General features: G+C 40.8%; 1 protein-coding gene across 1 annotated transcript; it reads left to right on the forward strand.

The window, feature by feature from the left end:
* The first annotated feature begins 6,496 nt into the window (after positions 1–6,496).
* Positions 6,497–11,888, forward strand: LOC114917199 (interferon-induced protein with tetratricopeptide repeats 1-like). The gene is made up of 2 exons (XM_065956422.1): positions 6,497–6,602; positions 9,406–11,888. The coding sequence occupies exons 1-2, from the start codon at positions 6,598–6,600 to the stop codon at positions 10,811–10,813; spliced, it is 1,413 nt and encodes a 470-aa protein (XP_065812494.1). The 5' UTR covers positions 6,497–6,597; the 3' UTR covers positions 10,814–11,888.
* The last annotated feature ends 6,741 nt before the right edge of the window (positions 11,889–18,629 follow it).

Below are 18,629 nucleotides of genomic sequence, written 5' to 3' on the forward strand. Positions count from 1 at the left end.
CAAACGAGCAACAGCAGAAGAGCAGTTCAAGTTATGTTGGTAGGAAATTTGTGTAATGTAGCACCAAACCCAAACTTTATTTTGTATGCTCATGCTGAAATGCAAAAATAACATGATTAAACTTTCAAGTAACCATTAGAAAACCACTAAGTACTGGGTAGATACTGAGTACTTCTTCATCACATGTTGTAGAGTTGCTAATGATTATTTAACGGATAATGAAAGCTTGATAAACCACACAAATCTACCTGTTAACTAATGGTTACCTAGAGCCGTTTTCACATATGCACTCCGGATTATATCTAGTGGTTAGTTTCCCATTCGTCTCCCAGTAAGTATGCAAAATGTGTGTACCTTATTGTAAAGTGTTACCCATGTATATTGTGATTTGTTGTATCTCTCCAGTTGATTTTCTATAACACATATTGTCTATATGCTGCATTCCTGCACTGACTCCGCCCCACTCTGGGCTCCGGCTCATCATTAATGGTGAATTGAAGTTTTGGGCTGAATCCTGGAATAAAAGGAAAACCGATGTTGAAAAACAAAAACCTCATACTCTGTCAGTGTATCAGGTTGATATTGACAGCATATGAATTTCCTCAAAACACTTGTTTTTCATTGTATATCTTGTTTTGAGTTATACATTATTCTCCTGCCTGTTTATTCTGGAGTCTGTATGTGTCTGTGTGTGCCCCAAGCAGAGTGCAAAGTGCAAATGAGGCTTTGATGTTGCATCGATGATGTCTCGCACCTCTTCCAGACACTCCTCCATGCAGCGCTGGAACGCCGCGGGTGCGTTCATTAGGTCAAACGGAATCCTTATCCATTCGTAGAGGCCCCATGGAGTCACAAATGCAGTCAAGGGTCTGCTGTTTTCATCCATAAAACCTTGATGGTAGGCTTTCCCTTGATCTAGCAATGAAAACCACGAGTTACCTCCGAGACTGTCGAGAAAGTCCTGCACACGTGGAATGGGCTGTCTGCTTGGGTGAGACTTTTTGTTCAGTTCTCTGTAGTCTATGCAAAGACGTAAACTCTTTCTTCCTTACACAGACAACAGGTGAGGCATAAGGTGAGTTAGATTTCTTCACCCATCCTTGTGCAATAAGATTATGCAGATAATCTTTCATCTCTTTATACAACGGCTTTGGCACAGACAGGTAAGTGCGTGCTACAGGATCCATGTCTTTCAATGAGATGCTTAACTTTAACTTTTCAATACATTCGATGTCATCATCTGAGTTTGAAAAAGAGGAGCACTCTTCACGAAGCATGTTCTGTACAGCTACTCTTTCATGTTCATGTAAGTGACTCAAGTCAATCGGTGGATCCCATGGAATGTCCTTAACTTTCTCAGTTTGCGCGTTCATTTGATTCACTGACACTTGGGGACAATGGTTTGGTTTCTCTAACACATTTGCTGGATACACAGCCTGGACATGCTGTAGGGTACCAACAACAGTTTTTCCTGACAATTCGATATCGTGATCAGTGGGATTTTGTACATCAAGCACAATGTAGGGTGAAGCGCCACGTTTTAGCTTAACCAACGTCTCACAGAACTCAAGGTCTTCACTCCACTGAGGATTTATGTCAGGTTCAAACAGCAGTGTTGTGTCTTTTTTCAGAGGGCGTGTCTTAACTTTACAGTCAATCTGAACAGAGGTGTGTTTGGGCACAACAACTTTTTCTTTTGTCGTTTTCACAACATAGTCACATGACTGTTGAACAACCACAAGATCAATAAAAGCAGTAACATTTTCACTTCCAAGGCAGGGGAAAGCAGTTCTTAATATCTTGTTCAGCTGCTCTCTTCTTGAAGCACCCAGTTGCTCTGTGGTGCTGGCTTTCACTATTTGCTCAGTGACATTAAACCCTAGGATGGGCTGTTGCAGTCTTCCTCTTTTCATCACTAGCATAGGGACAAGAAGTTCTTTGGGGTCAGCTCCTTCAGCAACTAATCCAAAAGTGACCTCAATGAAACCTTTATAAGGCATGCTCTGTCCATTTGCAGCTGTTATTTTCAAATCATCAGGTGCATCGAGTAACTCGGAGATATCCTTTAATCTTTCGTGTGGCAAATGTCTCCTTTTCCACTTCTCATCCACAATACAGACTTGGGAGCCGGTATCCCACAATGCTCTAGTTTTACAGCCTTGTATGTAACAGTCAATCATGCACCGTTTACCTACAAGATCAACAAGACGGGGATGACTTCCTTCTTTCTTTGTCTGTGTGGCATTTGTTGTTGCTTGAGAGCGCTGGTTAACTGGTGGCTGAATGTACTGATGGCATTGTTTTTTGTGTTTTGGCCAATGTTCAACTTGACAGGTTTTTGAACAGTAAATGTCTGTTTTACATGATGCACACCTTCTTAGTCTTTTGTCTCCGGCAGAGAGACCACATTGGGAGCAATGCTGTTGGGACTTCACACTGTTGCTGGTTACTCCTTGTCCCGTGGGGGTAACCATCCTCCGTTTAAAGGACCATCTTTGTTTTGTCTGTTTGCTCTCACCTTGCATCCTGCGAGGAAATGTTCATCGCTGCCGCATCTGTAGCAATGGGTGCAGTAATCACTTCCGTTTTGCTGGCAGCCAACACATTTTCTCAGGCGTGCACGATTTGGGACAGGATAATGTTGCTGTGGTGCAAACCTCTGTTGATATTGGGCTGTTTCTCCTCTTCGTCCAGGTCCTGGGGGAGGCCAGACACCTTGTGGTGGATACTGGAACTGAAGAGGAATAATACACTCCTGTGAAACCACCTGGTTTTTCTGTGCTGTGCTCAGCTGTCGAATTGACTCTTTGATTTGAGCAACCTCAGCGCCTATATTTTTCAGTAGGGCCATATCGGAACGCATTTCTTTCAGTTGGTTTAATAGCTCAGGATGCATTTTGCTGGTAAGTTCTGAACTTGGATTTTTAACCCTTTTCTCTGCAGGGGGCTCAGATTGAACTGAGTGCACTGTGGGCTGTCGCTGTTGAGTTAGTAATTTCTTTTTATTTTGTCTCTCTGCTTCATTTGAACAAGCAATGTTCATTTTTTTCGAGAAGCAGCCCATCACTCGTTGCGTTTGTTGCAGGTACGGCTGGAGGTCACTCCTAATGCTATCGTTTTGCAGGCCTGTCAGAACAGTATGGAGAAACATGCTCTGTACAAGGACAGGATCATATTTTAGTCCAGATTCTGCTTCTTGGGATGCAAACAGGATTTTCTGCCTCAAATCTAGGGCTCTGATAAGGAAGTTTTGTGGCGTTTCCTTACTGCTTTGAACTTCTGATGTTAGTTGTTTGTACAGTTCTGTTGCTCCTTTTTCTTGGTAGTGGGACCTGAGAATCCTCCTCAAGGTAGGTAATGTAAGGTTACTCTTTCCCTCGAGGTAGCTGCGTAGTTGTAAACCTGGTGCTATTGCTCTTATAACTGCATCAACTATTTCTATTTCAGCAAATCCTTTACTGATGCCTTGCTCAATTTGGTGTGCTAGACTGGAAAAGGTAAGTTTGTCCTTTTGACCTGGCTCACCTATCTGGCCTGATATTTTGAATTCCCTACCCCACTGCAATGAGAGACGGGGTTGGACGGTTTGTTGCGTAACTACATGGTCTTCTTTAGCACTGTTACTGTCCTCACTCACTGACTTTTGTGTCCTACTGTTAAGGTTTGCTTTTTCTTTAAGTGATAAAGCTTATGCTAATTGCAGTGTCTCTAGCTCTTTTTGCAAACGCTCTTCTTCTGAAGGCTGAACAAACTGCTCCTGCACTGAATCTGTTGGTTTTGGATTTGAAGTTTCTTTTTCAGGTGCGCTTTTTTTTACAGCCTGTTGCAACTAGACTATTTTGTCTTTTAAAGTCAGTAGCTCTGTCATACCTTGATCCTCAAGCTCATTTAACTCTTCTCTCTCTATGTGCTTTGTAACATGTACAATAAGAGATGAACGACTTTTACCTGATACTTTTCTAACCCAGCAATGTGTAGGAAATCACAAACTTCAATTAAATCATCTCTTGTTAATGTGTACAGCGCACCACCAACTTCCAGTTTCAAGTCCTCTAACTCTGACGTATCCATTTTATTTTTCTGGCCGTGGGACAGTATCAGGGTGAAGCAGAACCATTACTTTGTAGAATCAACAATGCAGCTTTCCTGGCACCAGCGGTTGACCTCAGATGGCATGCAAGTCTCTCTACGCAGCTGTTGTACCACCACACGCTTTTGTCCACCTTGGCTGTAGATGTGTAGGGCTGGATGATGATCCGGGACGTCTATCTGGGACAGCTTAACCTCGCCACATCCATCCCAGCGGTGCCTCCAAAATGTTGTACCCTGAAAAAGGGTAAAATGAATAAATGGACTCAAGACACGATGCTTCCTCTGTCAGCGTCATGCAGAATGATTTAATTCATCTTTTTCAAAATGATCCACATAGTCACAATGGTGCTTTCTTTTAACATTTCTCTTCACAGGCAAATATGAAACATAACAGGTAAGTACAATAAAATAGAATTATCAACTGTGTTGAAAATACAAACAAAAATATCCTAAATATCACTTTGCTTCATATTTCTTTCTTTAATTTCTCATTCTTCTGTTGAACAATTTCTTCCTAACAAAAATAAATATATGTGCTCACTGACACGATTAAACATGAATATTCTCAACCATGACTATTCTTATAAACACTTTCAGATTCTTAATAATCTTAATATGCACACACATCCAGACCTACACACACGCTCATGCCAACACTGACCTCGTGTGGTGACGTGTGCACGACATACAACACGGAGCTAACCTAGCTTAGTGTCTCACTGAACTTTCATCAAATGTAAATACAACGTTTTAAACATCAACCTTTCTGTAAGTTCCTAACAATAAACACGAAAACATCCCTAGAAACATCCTTTGTAGATAAACACAGATATATATTATCTTTTTACCTGAAAAAGGGTAAAATGAATAAATGGACTCAAGACACGACGCTTCCTCTGTCAGCGTCATGCAGAATGAGGCATCGCGGCTGAGAGCTCCCCCTTCCGGCCTCGGCAGGCATAACTAATCAATCACATGCATTATCTCTTGATAGACATTACAGGTACATGACAGATTCATCAATCTTGGTCGACATATCTGTCTATTTCAAAGGTTTTTAACAAAAAAATAATCTTTAAAGTGTTTTAAATCCTTCAGACTGAATCTGTTTTAACACTGATATCTTTTACAAATTATTAAACTTAAATGAACTTCTACAATTGTTTTGTGACATTTTTTACAAGAATTCGCTGTTTTATGTCACTAAAATCATATTTATTTCTCCATGAATTTATTTATAACTTATTACTCAAATAAATTACACCTATCACATTTACGAAGTTTGTTGTCGTGCGTGGGTTGATAATGTGTGGGTTTATTGTATTGCCTGTTTGGCTGTGTGGCTGGATGAGCGTCCATCTTCCCTGAATGTTAAACTGTAGTTGCCTTCTATCTTTGGTTTCCCGTCCGGTTAATGAAGTCTGCTTTACTTGTTTAATCGGTGGAATATGCGCACAGACATATCAGCACTTGTTCTGTTTAAACATCAGCAGGTCACTCACTGATAAGTCCCTGTCACTGTAATAACACCCTTTGTAATCTGCAGCGGCATTTCTCTTGGTCCCGCCCCGTCTTGTATCTCCATACAGCTGATACTAAACCATAAATGATATACTTTATTACTATATAGGCTACAGCATATGCTATATAGCCTATAGACAGTTTAAGGGCCCACTATTGGTCCCCGCCCCCAATGCAATGAGCCATAGGCTCCGCGCCTGGTCTAGCCCCACCTTGGTCTTGGTCTTGACCCGGTCTTGACCTGCCTAGGTCTAGGTCTTGACTCGGTCTCGCCCTGCCTTGGTCTTGGTCTTCAGGAACTTTTTTCCTCCTTGAATAAATAATAAAGGGAAACTGAGGACTTAAGTTTCCATTCTCAAGAAAGGAAAGTCAGATAACATCCTGCTGATAAAGAAAGGTGGACTTGGTCTTGTCTCGGGTATCAGACTGGGTGGACTCCAGATTTTCAATCCACCTTGGTCTTGGTCTTGACCCGGTCTTGACCTGCCTAGGTCTAGGTCTTGACTTGGTCTCACCCTGCCTTGGTCTTGGTCTTCATTGGTCTGGACCCTTAACTGTCTCGGTCTTGTCTTGAACTCGGAGCACTCTGGTCTCTGTTATGTCTTGGTCTCGGTTTGTGTGGTCTTGACTACAGCACTACTAGGGAATCTAGCAAAAAGTGATTACAGCAATAGATCAAGAGAAGGAACTTTTTCCTCCTTGAATAAACAATGAAACAATAAACAAAGGGAAACTGAAGACTTAAGTTTCCATTCCCAGTAAAGGAGAGTCCGATGACATCCTACTGTTAAAGAAATGTGGATTTACGAGTTCCCAAGTACCACGCCTCTATCACGGACGTTTAAAGCTGCTGCACATCATCACGTTATTCACAGTAGACAGCTGAAGCTGGAGCGACTGTAACCAGAGAGCAACATCAAGAGGAAACGTCTGCTCGACTAAGTCATCTTCAGAAAACGACTGAGAGGAAGAAACAGCAGAAAGATGAGGTGAGTATCTGACTTGCGTACGAATGTTTACATGTTTCTAATTTATTAATTCCAAACCCTTTCCTATTAGTCTTTTTCTTCCCCTTTAGCTTCATTATTTTAGTGTTTCATACGTTTACTTTTCTCACTTTGAGGCTTCTGTGACATTTTGTTTGTCTGGGGTCAAAATTTAGATTTTAGGGGCGCTGTTGGCGCAGTGATTAGTGTGCGCGCCCCATGTATGGAGGCTGTAGTCTTCCAAGCAGGCGGCCCAGGTTTGATCTCGCCTGTGGCTCCTTTCACGCATGTCGTTCCCCACTCTCTCTCTCTCCCTGATTTCCGATTCTATCCACTGTCCTATCTCTCCATTAAAGGCACAAAAAGTCCAAAAATAAATCTTAAAAAAAAAAAAAATGTAGATTTTAATTTGTGTTATAATCAAAATTATAACTGATTGTTTTTTGTTTATTTTTGAAGAGGTGGAATTATAATTGTATATTTACCTTCAGTAAAATAAGGATTACCACAGAATATAAATACTCTGCTTATTCTGTCCTCACGATTGCGTTTCTGAGCAAGGCTAGACAGATAGCGAACAAAAACTCCAATAAAACGGTTTTCTTGAACAAAGTGGCTTTAGTGATGGTCGTTTCTGTAAAACTGAAAATACAGTACAAATATTGTGTCAATATACTGCACATGTAAAGCATACACACATGAAATGAAACCGTAAATAGTGAAATGTATGAAGTACATTAATAGCTTGAGATGAAAATCTTAATTAAACTACTTTTTAAATCCTTATGAATTGTAACCCCATGTATTAACATGTAACATTGCTGTATAACATTCACACATTTATTCAGCAGCTAAACAACTCCGGAAAGTGTTAGTACTCTGTAGTACACATGCATGACACAAAAATCTATTTAGCGGTTAGCAAACAGATCTCCGTGTTTACTCACAACTGGAGGCTTAATGTTATCTTCATAAACAGAAATATCTCTTCATAAAAATAAATTCAAACAATATATGACATGTTACTTACGGACATATCAACTCCGAGGTTTAAACGTTAGGAGATAACTGAGCTGCATGCACACTGCAGTCTGCTCTTGGTGTAAATAAAACTAAACTGAGGGTGAAAATGAAACTTAAGAAAACATAAGCGATACACAAAGTGTCCACCAGGGCGGCGGAACAATGCCAGTAAGGCTGGTTATACAGGAATCAGAATACTGCTGTTTTATAAAAACATACTAAAGGTAGAAGGAAGTTAGGTATCAGCTGCAGCAGTAGGAAGGTTCAAGATTTATTTGATCATAATTTGAATTGCACACAATCAGATTGCACATTAACTTTTCAATTGCTGGTCCTTTAGGCAATAAAAACATAAAGTATATATACGTAAATTACTTTATAAAGGAAGAATACATTTTAAGAAGAAGTACATTTTAACAACAAAGAACCCCACACGTTCAATAGAAGTTGGGACGTTGTGTAAAATGTAAAGATAAAGACTAATTAATTAAAAATAGCACAAAGACAACATGTCAACTGTTGAAGCTGAGACATTTGAATGTTTTTTGGAAAACTATGACCATTTGATATTTTATGCTAGTAACACCTTTCAAAAAAAGTTGGGACAGGGTCATTACCACTCTGCAGTAGGCCTGTCCCCCCAAAGGATTTACATCTACTGATCGTCAAATTTTGTTCTTGTTGTTGTTGTTTTTGTAGCATAAAACTGCATTAAACTGTTTGTCTTTTAAACATTTGAAGATTTACTGAGTCCCAACAATTTATATCCAGTAAAAAAAAATAATAATTTCAAATATATCACAAAAACATAAACAAACGTAGGACAGTCAGAAAAGAAACCTGTCATCCAGTAAAATTTTTAATTCAAACACATTAGATCCATAACGATCCACATAACTGTTCAAACTACTCCGCTGACCTTCTGATGACACTTCATAACAGCCAATGAAAAGATTTTGTTGAAAAGGAAACGCCTCCCTCTGTTCTGACAGCTAATTACACTCGACTGTGCCGTCTACTGACAATTCTTGTAGCCAGGCTCTCCTTGGTCTTATTTTACGCTCCAAATATTTTCACTGCAAGGTGATGAGTCACGATTACAGGTAGGGCAGTTTATTGCTCTATTTCCACCAAGTGGTCCGGTTCATTCCGGTCTGGTACTCATTTGTTGTCTTTTCCACTTTCAAAAGTTGGGAACGGTACCAAATAACCGATCTGTACCATCCTACTTTTTTGGTACCCTTCTGTTGGGGAGCCAAGTGTACCGATAGGGTAGGATCCAGACACACCGCCGTCCATTGATTGGTTAAAAGAACCATCACTTCCCGTGCGACAGCGGTAATAAAAGACAAAAACAAAAGTTTCAGCTAACCTTTGTGAATCCAGAGATGTGATGTCTCCTGGAAACTGTTCCTGAGCCCATGCAGTGATGTCAAATAATTGAGTCTGTTTTTCATTTATCTGAGAAGTTTACTTAGTTAGCTGACGATACAAAAAGGGGAATAAAGGCACGATTGACAGCTCAAGTTGACAAATGAAGCTTCTGCGTTGCTGTGTACATCGGATTTGAAGAGTAGAGGTGAAACTGCAAACATAAATACAGTCATCAAGAATCAGAACATACATGTGCGCTGCTAGATGTCAGCAGGATGAACAGGCTGGGATGGTGTGTGTCGTTATTGATAAGTTGTAAGAAATAGACCTGCTTCCATAGCACACTTCAAAGCATATCCAAACTAGCTGCTGATGTGTTTAAATGTTTTTTTTTTTTATTCTCCATCAGTGCTGCTCAGAGTCAAACCACACTGGAGTCCCTGCAGTGCCACTTCACCTGGGACCTGGACTGCAGCAAGCCAAAACTGTTACGCCTCACGCACAAGATGGAGGACTTCAGCACAGAGAAGGGAAACCGCTGGCTGGGCCACAATTACAACCTGTGGGGGTTCATTCAGTATAAGCTGGGGTTAAAAGAAGAGGCTAAGGGTTCGTTCCAGAAGGCTGCAAAGACCCTCAACAAGCTGAGAAATGCAGATGAGGGTGCTTGGTTAGTGGTGAACTATGGGAACCTGGCCTGGCTGCACCACGACCTGGGAGAGCTAGAGGAGAGTCAGGCTTACCTGTCAAAGGTTCATGCCCTGATGAAAAAATACCCATCTCCATCCCAGGACGAGCTCCATCCAGAGATCCCATCTCCATCCCAGGACGACCTCCATCCAGAGATCCCATCTCCATCCCAGGACGACCTCCATCCAGAGATCCCATCTCCATCCCAGGACGAGCTCCATCCAGAGATCCCATCTCCATCCCAGGACAAGCTCCATCCAGAGATCTACGCTGAAAAGGCCTGGACCCTGATGTTCTTAAAAAAGGACATGAATCTGGTGGTTGATTACTTTGAGAAAGCTGCCAGCATGCAGCCGGACATGGTGGAGTGGAACACCAGCTATGTCATAGCGTCCTTCAATGCTCATAAGAACAACAACACGAGGCTGGACACTGACCTGTTGGAGAAAATGAGACAAGCCAAGGAACGGGATCCAGAGAACTTGTACCTCGCTGCGCTCTACCTTGAGCAACATGCTGCTGAAGTCCGTGAGTTGGCTGGAAATGTGAGCACTCTGTGCTGCAGTAACAGTGGCATGTGGACCTTACTAAACCTTTACAGAAAATACATATCTGCTGATGAGGCCATTGTTTTGGCAGAGAAAGTTCTGAAAGAACATCCAGATGTGCGTTTTCTGAAGAGATTAGTTGCATTCTGCTACAGATGGAGGATAGTTTATAAAAGCAGAAATTACCCTGATCCAGAACAAAGCATGGTGGACAGAGCAATCCCTCTCCACGAGGAGCTACTTAAGCTTTACCCTGATGATACACTCGAAAACGAAATAGACCTCGCAACTATCTATGCAAAGTCACATCACAGTAAGGACAAAGCTGAGCAGATATATCAGAAACTGCTCACAAATGAGCCTGCAGTACCTAAAGACAAACAGATGCTATACAACAGATATGCAACTCATTTATACTTTAATCTAAATGACTCCCACAGGTCGATAGAGTATCACATGAAGGTAGCAGCAATACCAGAAAAATCTTCGTTCCGTAAGAACAGCATCAGAGTCCTGAAGAAGAATAAAGACAGAGGAATTGAGGAGTTTCTCAGAAACCTGCAAGAGCCAACGCAGTAAAGATAGGGAGGCAAATTTAGGGGGAACAATTATGTCCAAGCAAAAAAACAACAACAACTAATTTCTACAAAGGTGTTTTGCTTTCATGTGGTAATAAAGAGCAAAAGAATCCTGAAGAAGAATGAAAAACAGGAGGGGGCCAATTCTTCCAGGACGTCCAAAAAATAAGGATAAAAACTAACTAAAACTAATTTCTTGTCATTCAAAACTATTTGAAATAAATTAAAGGAAGGTTTATTTTTATTATTTTCTTAATTATTTTTATTTTTGGGCTTTTATTCGTTTATTTAGAGATAGGACAGTGGATAAAGTCAGAAACCAGACAGAGAGAGAGAGAGTTGGGAACGACTTACTAATTCAGGACGGAGTTCCCTTCATGACATCACAAAGGGCAGTAGCCCCTTGCATCCAGAGTAGATTTAGAACAAGAAACACATGTTTTGAGGAGCTCTGAGACTTATTTAAACTGGTTGAAGAGGAGGAGGATATGTGATCTTTAAATCTTACACCCTAGCTCCTGGTAGGTGTGACGTCCTTTGTAAATACACGGTCGTCATGGTGAATACTTAATGAGGAAATGTGTGAATTGTGATTATCATATATTTTGCTTCTGTTGTGTTTTTTCAATGCTGTACTTTCAGTTTTTAGAGTTAATGGATTTTATATGAATGTGCTTCGCTTTGGAAATTTAAAGTCCTCATTGTTCATGTGAAAATGTATTTGCTGTTTTACCTGAAAATTATATATTAAGATGCTCCTGTTTGCTCAAGCTGTGTTTAAGCTTTATACCAATAAATGAACAGTGTGCACACCAAGAAATCATCTTGAAGTTGTTTGTTTCAGTGGCTTCACCTTCTTTAGTTCTAAACTATCGGGAGGACGGAGCTAGAAATTTAAGCCTCGTCAGATCATAAGCGTCCTAATTCTACTAAAGCTTATCACACTAAACGATTTTTAAACTCCTGAAGGGGACATATTATTTAAAATCCACTTGTACTATGTTTCTGAACATATATCTGGGTAACCTGAGTGTCTACTGACCCACAACATGTGAAATAAACCCATCCAGTCCTTTGTTTGTGGTCTGCATAAGTCTTACAACACAGAGAAAAATGCTCCGTTTCAAATGTGCTCTCCTTGTGATGTCACAGTGGGATTCTGGTAAAAAAAGAAATCCCCTCCCCTTCCCTGGTATCTCCACCCATGGACTCCACCCCCAGACTAAAAAAAAACTTTTGCGCAGGTCCGCCATTTTTATTCTCACTACAGAGGAGTGATGTCATTGCATTTAAAGAGACACACACACCAAAACGGAGCGTTCTGAGAGAGCTGGTTTATACAGGGTCACAAACATGTCATGAATAACAATGTTCACATCCAGCACAAAGATTATTAGAAAACAAACACTCATTCTAACATAATATATTCCTTTGAATTATTAGAGTAAGTTATTTGGCAGAAATATTCGAGTTCAACAAACATAACTGGAAGAAATTACCTCTTCAGACAGATTAACAACTTCACATACACTTTACTGCCTGGGTTTACAAGTAGCACAGGCGCCATCTGCTGGTAAACTAAGAGTATTACAAGGTGGCGTCCATAAACTGATTCTTCATGTTGCAGAGTGCGGTGAATTTATAATCTGCCGCTCTCCTCTCCGAACACACGCACGCTGGTAAACTGATCATGTATGTATGAGTATTTTATTCAGCCATTATACACATACAATCATTTTTAAACAATACAGACAGTTCAAACAGAGTCAACAGTCATGTGTTATGTAGCGACTGAAAAGGAAAAGGCAGAAGCAAAAAGCTTGAGATGCTTACATCATCAACACGCAGGAGGAGCGTGAGCAATTAACAGGAAGGCCACCTACTGTCTGAGCCTTTTATACACTTATTGTGTCAGGAAGAATAAGAACATTTCACAGCAGCACATGTTCTGATCATGTGTGTCTTGTCACAGTAAAAAAATAACCATCAATCATGGCATGGATGAACCACTTGTCGCTCCAAACGAGCAACAGCAGAAGAGCAGTTCAAGTTATGTTGGTAGGAAATTTGTGTAATGTAGCACCAAACCCAAACTTTATTTTGTATGCTCATGCTGAAATGCAAAAATAACATGATTAAACTTTCAAGTAACCAATAGAAAACCACTAAGTACTGGGTAGATACTGAATACTTCTTCATCACATGTTGTAGAGTTGCTAATGATTATTTAACGGATAATGAAAGCTTGATAAACCACACAAATCTACCTGTTAACTAATGGTAACCTAGAGCCGTTTTCACATATGCACTCTGGATTATATCTAGTGGTTAGTTTCCCATTCGTCTCCCAGTAAGTATGCAAAATGTGTGTACCTTATTGTAAAGTGTTACCCATGTATATTGTGATTTGTTGTATCTCTCCTGTTGATTTTCCATAACACACATTGTCTATATGCTGCATTCCTGTACTGACTCCGCCCCACTCCGGGCTCCGGCTCATCATTAATGGTGAATTGAAGTTTTGGGCTGAATCCTGGAATAAAAGGAAAACCGATGTTGAAAAAAAAAACCCTCATACTCTGTCAGTGTAACAGGTTGATATTGACAGCATATGAATTTCCTCAAAACACTTGTTTTTCATTGTATATCTTGTTTTGAGTTATACATTATTCTCCTGCCTGTTTATTCTGGAGTCTGTATGTGTGTGTGTGTGCCCCAAGCAGAGTGCAAAGTGCAAATGAGGCTTCGATGTTGCATCGATGATGTCTCGCACCTCTTCCAGACACTCCTCCATGCAGCGCTGGAATGCCGCGGGTGCGTTCATTAGGTCAAACGGAATCCTTATCCATTCGTAGAGGCCCCATGGAGTCACAAATGCAGTCAAGGGTCTGCTGTTTTCATCCATAAAACCTTGATGGTAGGCTTTCCCTTGATCTAGCAATGAAAACCACGAGTTACCTCCGAGACTGTCGAGAAAGTCCTGCACACGTGGAATGGGCTGTCTGCTTGGGTGAGACTTTTTGTTCAGTTCTCTGTAGTCTATGCAAAGACGTAAACTCTTTCTTCCTTACACAGACAACAGGTGAGGCATAAGGTGAGTTAGATTTCTTCACCCATCCTTGTGCAATAAGATTATGCAGATAATCTTTCATCTCTTTATACAACGGCTTTGGCACAGACAGGTAAGTGCGTGCTACAGGATCCATGTCTTTCAATGAGATGCTTAACTTTAACTTTTCAATACATTCGATGTCATCATCTGAGTTTGAAAAGGAGGAGCACTCTTCACGAAGCATGTTCTGTACAGCTACTCTTTCATGTTCATGTAAGTGACTCAAGTCAATCGGTGGATCCCATGGAATGTCCTTAACTTTCTCAGTTTGCGCGTTCATTTGATTCACTGACACTTGGGGACAATGGTTTGGTTTCTCTAACACATTTGCTGGATACACAGCCTGGACATGCTGTAGGGTACCAACAACAGTTTTTCCTGACAATTCGATATCGTGATCAGTGGGATTTTGTACATCAAGCACAATGTAGGGTGAAGCGCCACGTTTTAGCTTAACCAATGTCTCACAGAACTCAAGGTCTTCACTCCACTGAGGATTTATGTCAGGTTCAAACAGCAGTGTTGTGTCTTTTTTCAGAGGGCGTGTCTTAACTTTACAGTCAATCTGAACAGAGGTGTGTTTGGGCACAACAACTTTTTCTTTTGTCGTTTTCACAACATAGTCACATGACTGTTGAACAACCACAAGATCAATAAAAGCAGTAACATTTTCACTTCCAAGGCAGGGGAAAGCAGTTCTTAATATCTTGTTCAGCTGCTCTCTTCTTGAAGCATCCAGTTGCTCTGTGGTGCTGGCTTTCACTATTTGCTCAGTGACATTAAACCCTAGGATGGGCTGTTGCAGTCTTCCTCTTTTCATCACTAGCAAAGGGACAAGAAGTTCTTTGGGGTCAGCTCCTTCAGCAACTAATCCAAAAGTGACCTCAATGAAACCTTTATAAGGCATGCTCTGTCCATTTGCAGCTGTTATTTTCAAATCATCAGGTGCATCGAGTAACTCGGAGATATCCTTTAATCTTTCGTGTGGCAAATGTCTCCTTTTCCACTTCTCACCCACAATACAGACTTGGGAGCCGGTATCCCACAATGCTCTAGTTTTACAGCCTTGTATGTAACAGTCGATCATGCACCGTTTACAAGAACAACGAGACGGGGATGACTTCCTCCTTTCTTTGTCTGTGTGGCATTTGTTGTTGCTTGAGAGCGCTGGTTAACTGGTGGCTGAATGTACTGATGGCATTGTTTTTTGTGTTTTGGCCAATGTTCAACTTGACAGGTTTTTGAACAGTAAATGTCTGTTTTACATGATGCACACCTTCTTAGTCTTTTGTCTCCGGCAGAGAGACCACATTGGGAGCAATGCTGTTGGGACTTCACACTGTTGCTGGTTACTCCTTGTCCCGTGGGGGTAACCATCCTCCGTTTAAAGGACCATCTTTGTTTTGTCTGTTTGCTCTCACCTTGCATCCTGCAAGGAAATGTTCATCGCTGCCGCATCTGTAGCAATGGGTGCAGTAATCACTTCCGTTTTGCTGGCAGCCAACACATTTTCTCAGGCGTGCACGATTTGGGACAGGATAATGTTGCTGTGGTGCAAACCTCTGTTGATATTGGGCTGTTTCTCCTCTTCGTCCAGGTCCTGGGGGAGGCCAGACACCTTGTGGTGGATACTGGAACTGAAGAGGAATAATACACTCCTGTGAAACCACCTGGTTTTTCTGTGCTGTGCTCAGCTGTCGAATTGACTCTTTGATTTGAGCAACCTCAGCGCCTATATTTTTCAGTAGGGCCATATCGGAACGCATTTCTTTCAGTTGGTTTAATAGCTCAGGATGCATTTTGCTGGTAAGTTCTGAACTTGGATTTTTAACCCTTTTCTCTGCAGGGGGCTCAGATTGAACTGAGTGCACTGTGGGCTGTCGCTGTTGAGTTAGTAATTTCTTTTTATTTTGTCTCTCTGCTTCATTTGAACAAGCAATGTTCAGTTTTTTCGAGAAGCAGCCCATCACTTGTTGCGTTTGTTGCAGGTACGGCTGGAGGTCACTCCTAATGCTATCGTTTTGCAGGCCTGTCAGAACAGTATGGAGAAACATGCTCTGTACGAGGACAGGATCATATTTTAGTCCAGATTCTGCTTCTTGGGATGCAAACAGGATTTTCTGCCTCAAATCTAGGGCTCTGATAAGGAAGTTTTGTGGCGTTTCCTTACTGCTTTGAACTTCTGATGTTAGTTGTTTGTACAGTTCTGTTGCTCCTTTTTCTTGGTAGTGGGACCTGAGAATCCTCCTCAAGGTAGGTAATGTAAGGTTACTCTTTCCCTCGAGGTAGCTGCGTAGTTGTAAACCTGGTGCTATTGCTCTTATAACTGCATCAACTATTTCTATTTCAGCAAATCCTTTACTGATGCCTTGCTCAATTTGGTGTGTTAGACTGGAAAAGGTAAGTTTGTCCTTTTGACCTGGCTCACCTATCTGGCCTGATATTTTGAATTCCCTACCCCACTGCAATGAGAGACGGGGTTGGACGGTTTGTTGCGTAACTACATGGTCTTCTTTAGCACTGTTACTGTCCTCACTCACTGACTTTTGTGTCCTACTGTTAAGGTTTGCTTTTTCTTTAAGTGATAAAGCTTATGCTAATTGCAGTGTCTCTAGCTCTTTTTGCAAACGCTCTTCTTCTGAAGGCTGAACAAACTGCTCCTGCACTGAATCTGTTGGTTTTGGATTTGAAGTTTCTTTTTCAGGTGCGCTTTTTTTTACAGCCTTTTGCAACTAGACTATTTTGTCTTTTAAAGTCAGTAGCTCTGTCATACCTTGATCCTCAAGTTCATTTAACTCTTCTCTCTCTATGTGCTTTGTAACATGTACAATAAGAGATGAATGACTTTTACCTGATACTTTTCTAACCCAGCAATGTGTGGGAAACTTCAATTAAATCATCTCTTATTAATGTGTACAGCGCACCACCAACTTCCAGTTTCAAGTCCTCTAACTCTGACGTATCCATTTTATTTTTCTGGCCGTGGGACAGTATCAGGGTGAAGCTGAACCATTACTTTGTAGAATCAACAATGCAGCTTTCCTGGCACCAGCGGTTGACCTCAGATGGCATGCAAGTCTCTCTACGCAGCTGTTGTACCACCACACGCTTTTGTCCACCTTGGCTGTAGATGTGTAGGGCTGGATGATGATCGGGGACGTCTATCTGGGACAGCTTAACCTCGCCACATCCATCCCAGCGGTGCCTCCAAAATGTTGTACCCTGAAAAAGGGTAAAATGAATAAATGGACTCAAGACACGATGCTTCCTCTGTCAGCGTCATGCAGAATGATTTAATTCATCTTTTTCAAAATGATCCACATAGTCACAATGGTGCTTTCTTTTAACATTTCTCTTCACAGGCAAATATGAAACATAACAGGTAAGTACAATAAAACAGAATTATCAACTGAGTTGAAAATACAAACAAAAATATCCTAAATATCACTTTGCTTCATATTTCTTTCTTTAATTTCTCATTCTTCTGTTGAACAATTTCTTCCTAACAAAAATAAATATATGTGCTCACTGACACAATTAAACATGAATATTCTCAACCATGACTATTCTTATAAACACTTTCAGATTCTTAATAATCTTAATATGCACACACATCCAGACCTACACACACGCTCATGCCAACACTGACCTTGTGTGGTGATGTGTGCACGACATACAACACGGAGCTAACCTAGCTTAGTGTCTCACTGAACTTTCATCAAATGTAAATACAACATTTTAAACATCAACCTTTCTGTAAGTTCCTAACAATAAACACGAAAACATCCCTAGAAACATCCTTTGTAGATAAACACAGATATAGATTATCTTTTTACCTGAAAAAGGGTAAAATGAATAAATGGACTCAAGACACGACGCTTCCTCTGTCAGCGTCATGCAGAATGAGGCATCGCGGCTGAGAGCTCCCCCTTCCGGCCTCGGCAGGCATAACTAATCAATCACATGCATTATCTCTTGATAGACATTACAGGTACATGACAGATTCATCAATCTTGGTTGACATATCTGTCTATTTCAAAGGTTTTTAACAAAAAAATAATCTTTAAAGTGTTTTAAATCCTTCAGACTGAATCTGTTTTAACACTGATATCTTTTACAAATTATTAAACTTAAATGAACTTCTACAATTGTTTTGTGACATTTTTTACAAGAATTCGCTGTTTTATGTCACTAAAATCATATTTATTTCTCCATGAATTTATTTATAACTTATTACTCAAATAAATTACACCTATCACATTTACAAAGTTTGTTGTCGTGCGTGGGTTGATAATGTGTGGTTTTATTGTATTGCCTGTTTGGCTGTGTGGCTGGATGAGCGTCCAACTTCACTGAATGTTAAACTGTAGTTGCCTTCTATCTTTGGTTTCCCGTCCGGCTAATGAAGTCTGCTTTACTTCTGTTTAATCGGTGGAATATGCGCACAGACATATCAGCACTTGTTCTGTTTAAACATCAGCAGGTCACTCACTGATAAGTCCCTGTCACTGTAATAACACCCTTTGTAATCTGCAGCGGCATTTCTCTTCGTCCCGCCCCGTCTTGTATCTCCATACAGCTGATACTAAACCATAAATGATATACTTTATTACTATATAGGCTACAGCATATGCTATATAGCCTGACAGTTTAAGGGCCCACTATTGGTCCCCGCCCCCAGTGGAATGAGCCATAGGCTCCGCGC

The sequence above is a fragment of the Labrus bergylta genome, chromosome 6 (genome assembly GCF_963930695.1).
Source record: "Labrus bergylta chromosome 6, fLabBer1.1, whole genome shotgun sequence".
Classification (NCBI taxonomy): domain Eukaryota; kingdom Metazoa; phylum Chordata; class Actinopteri; order Labriformes; family Labridae; genus Labrus; species Labrus bergylta.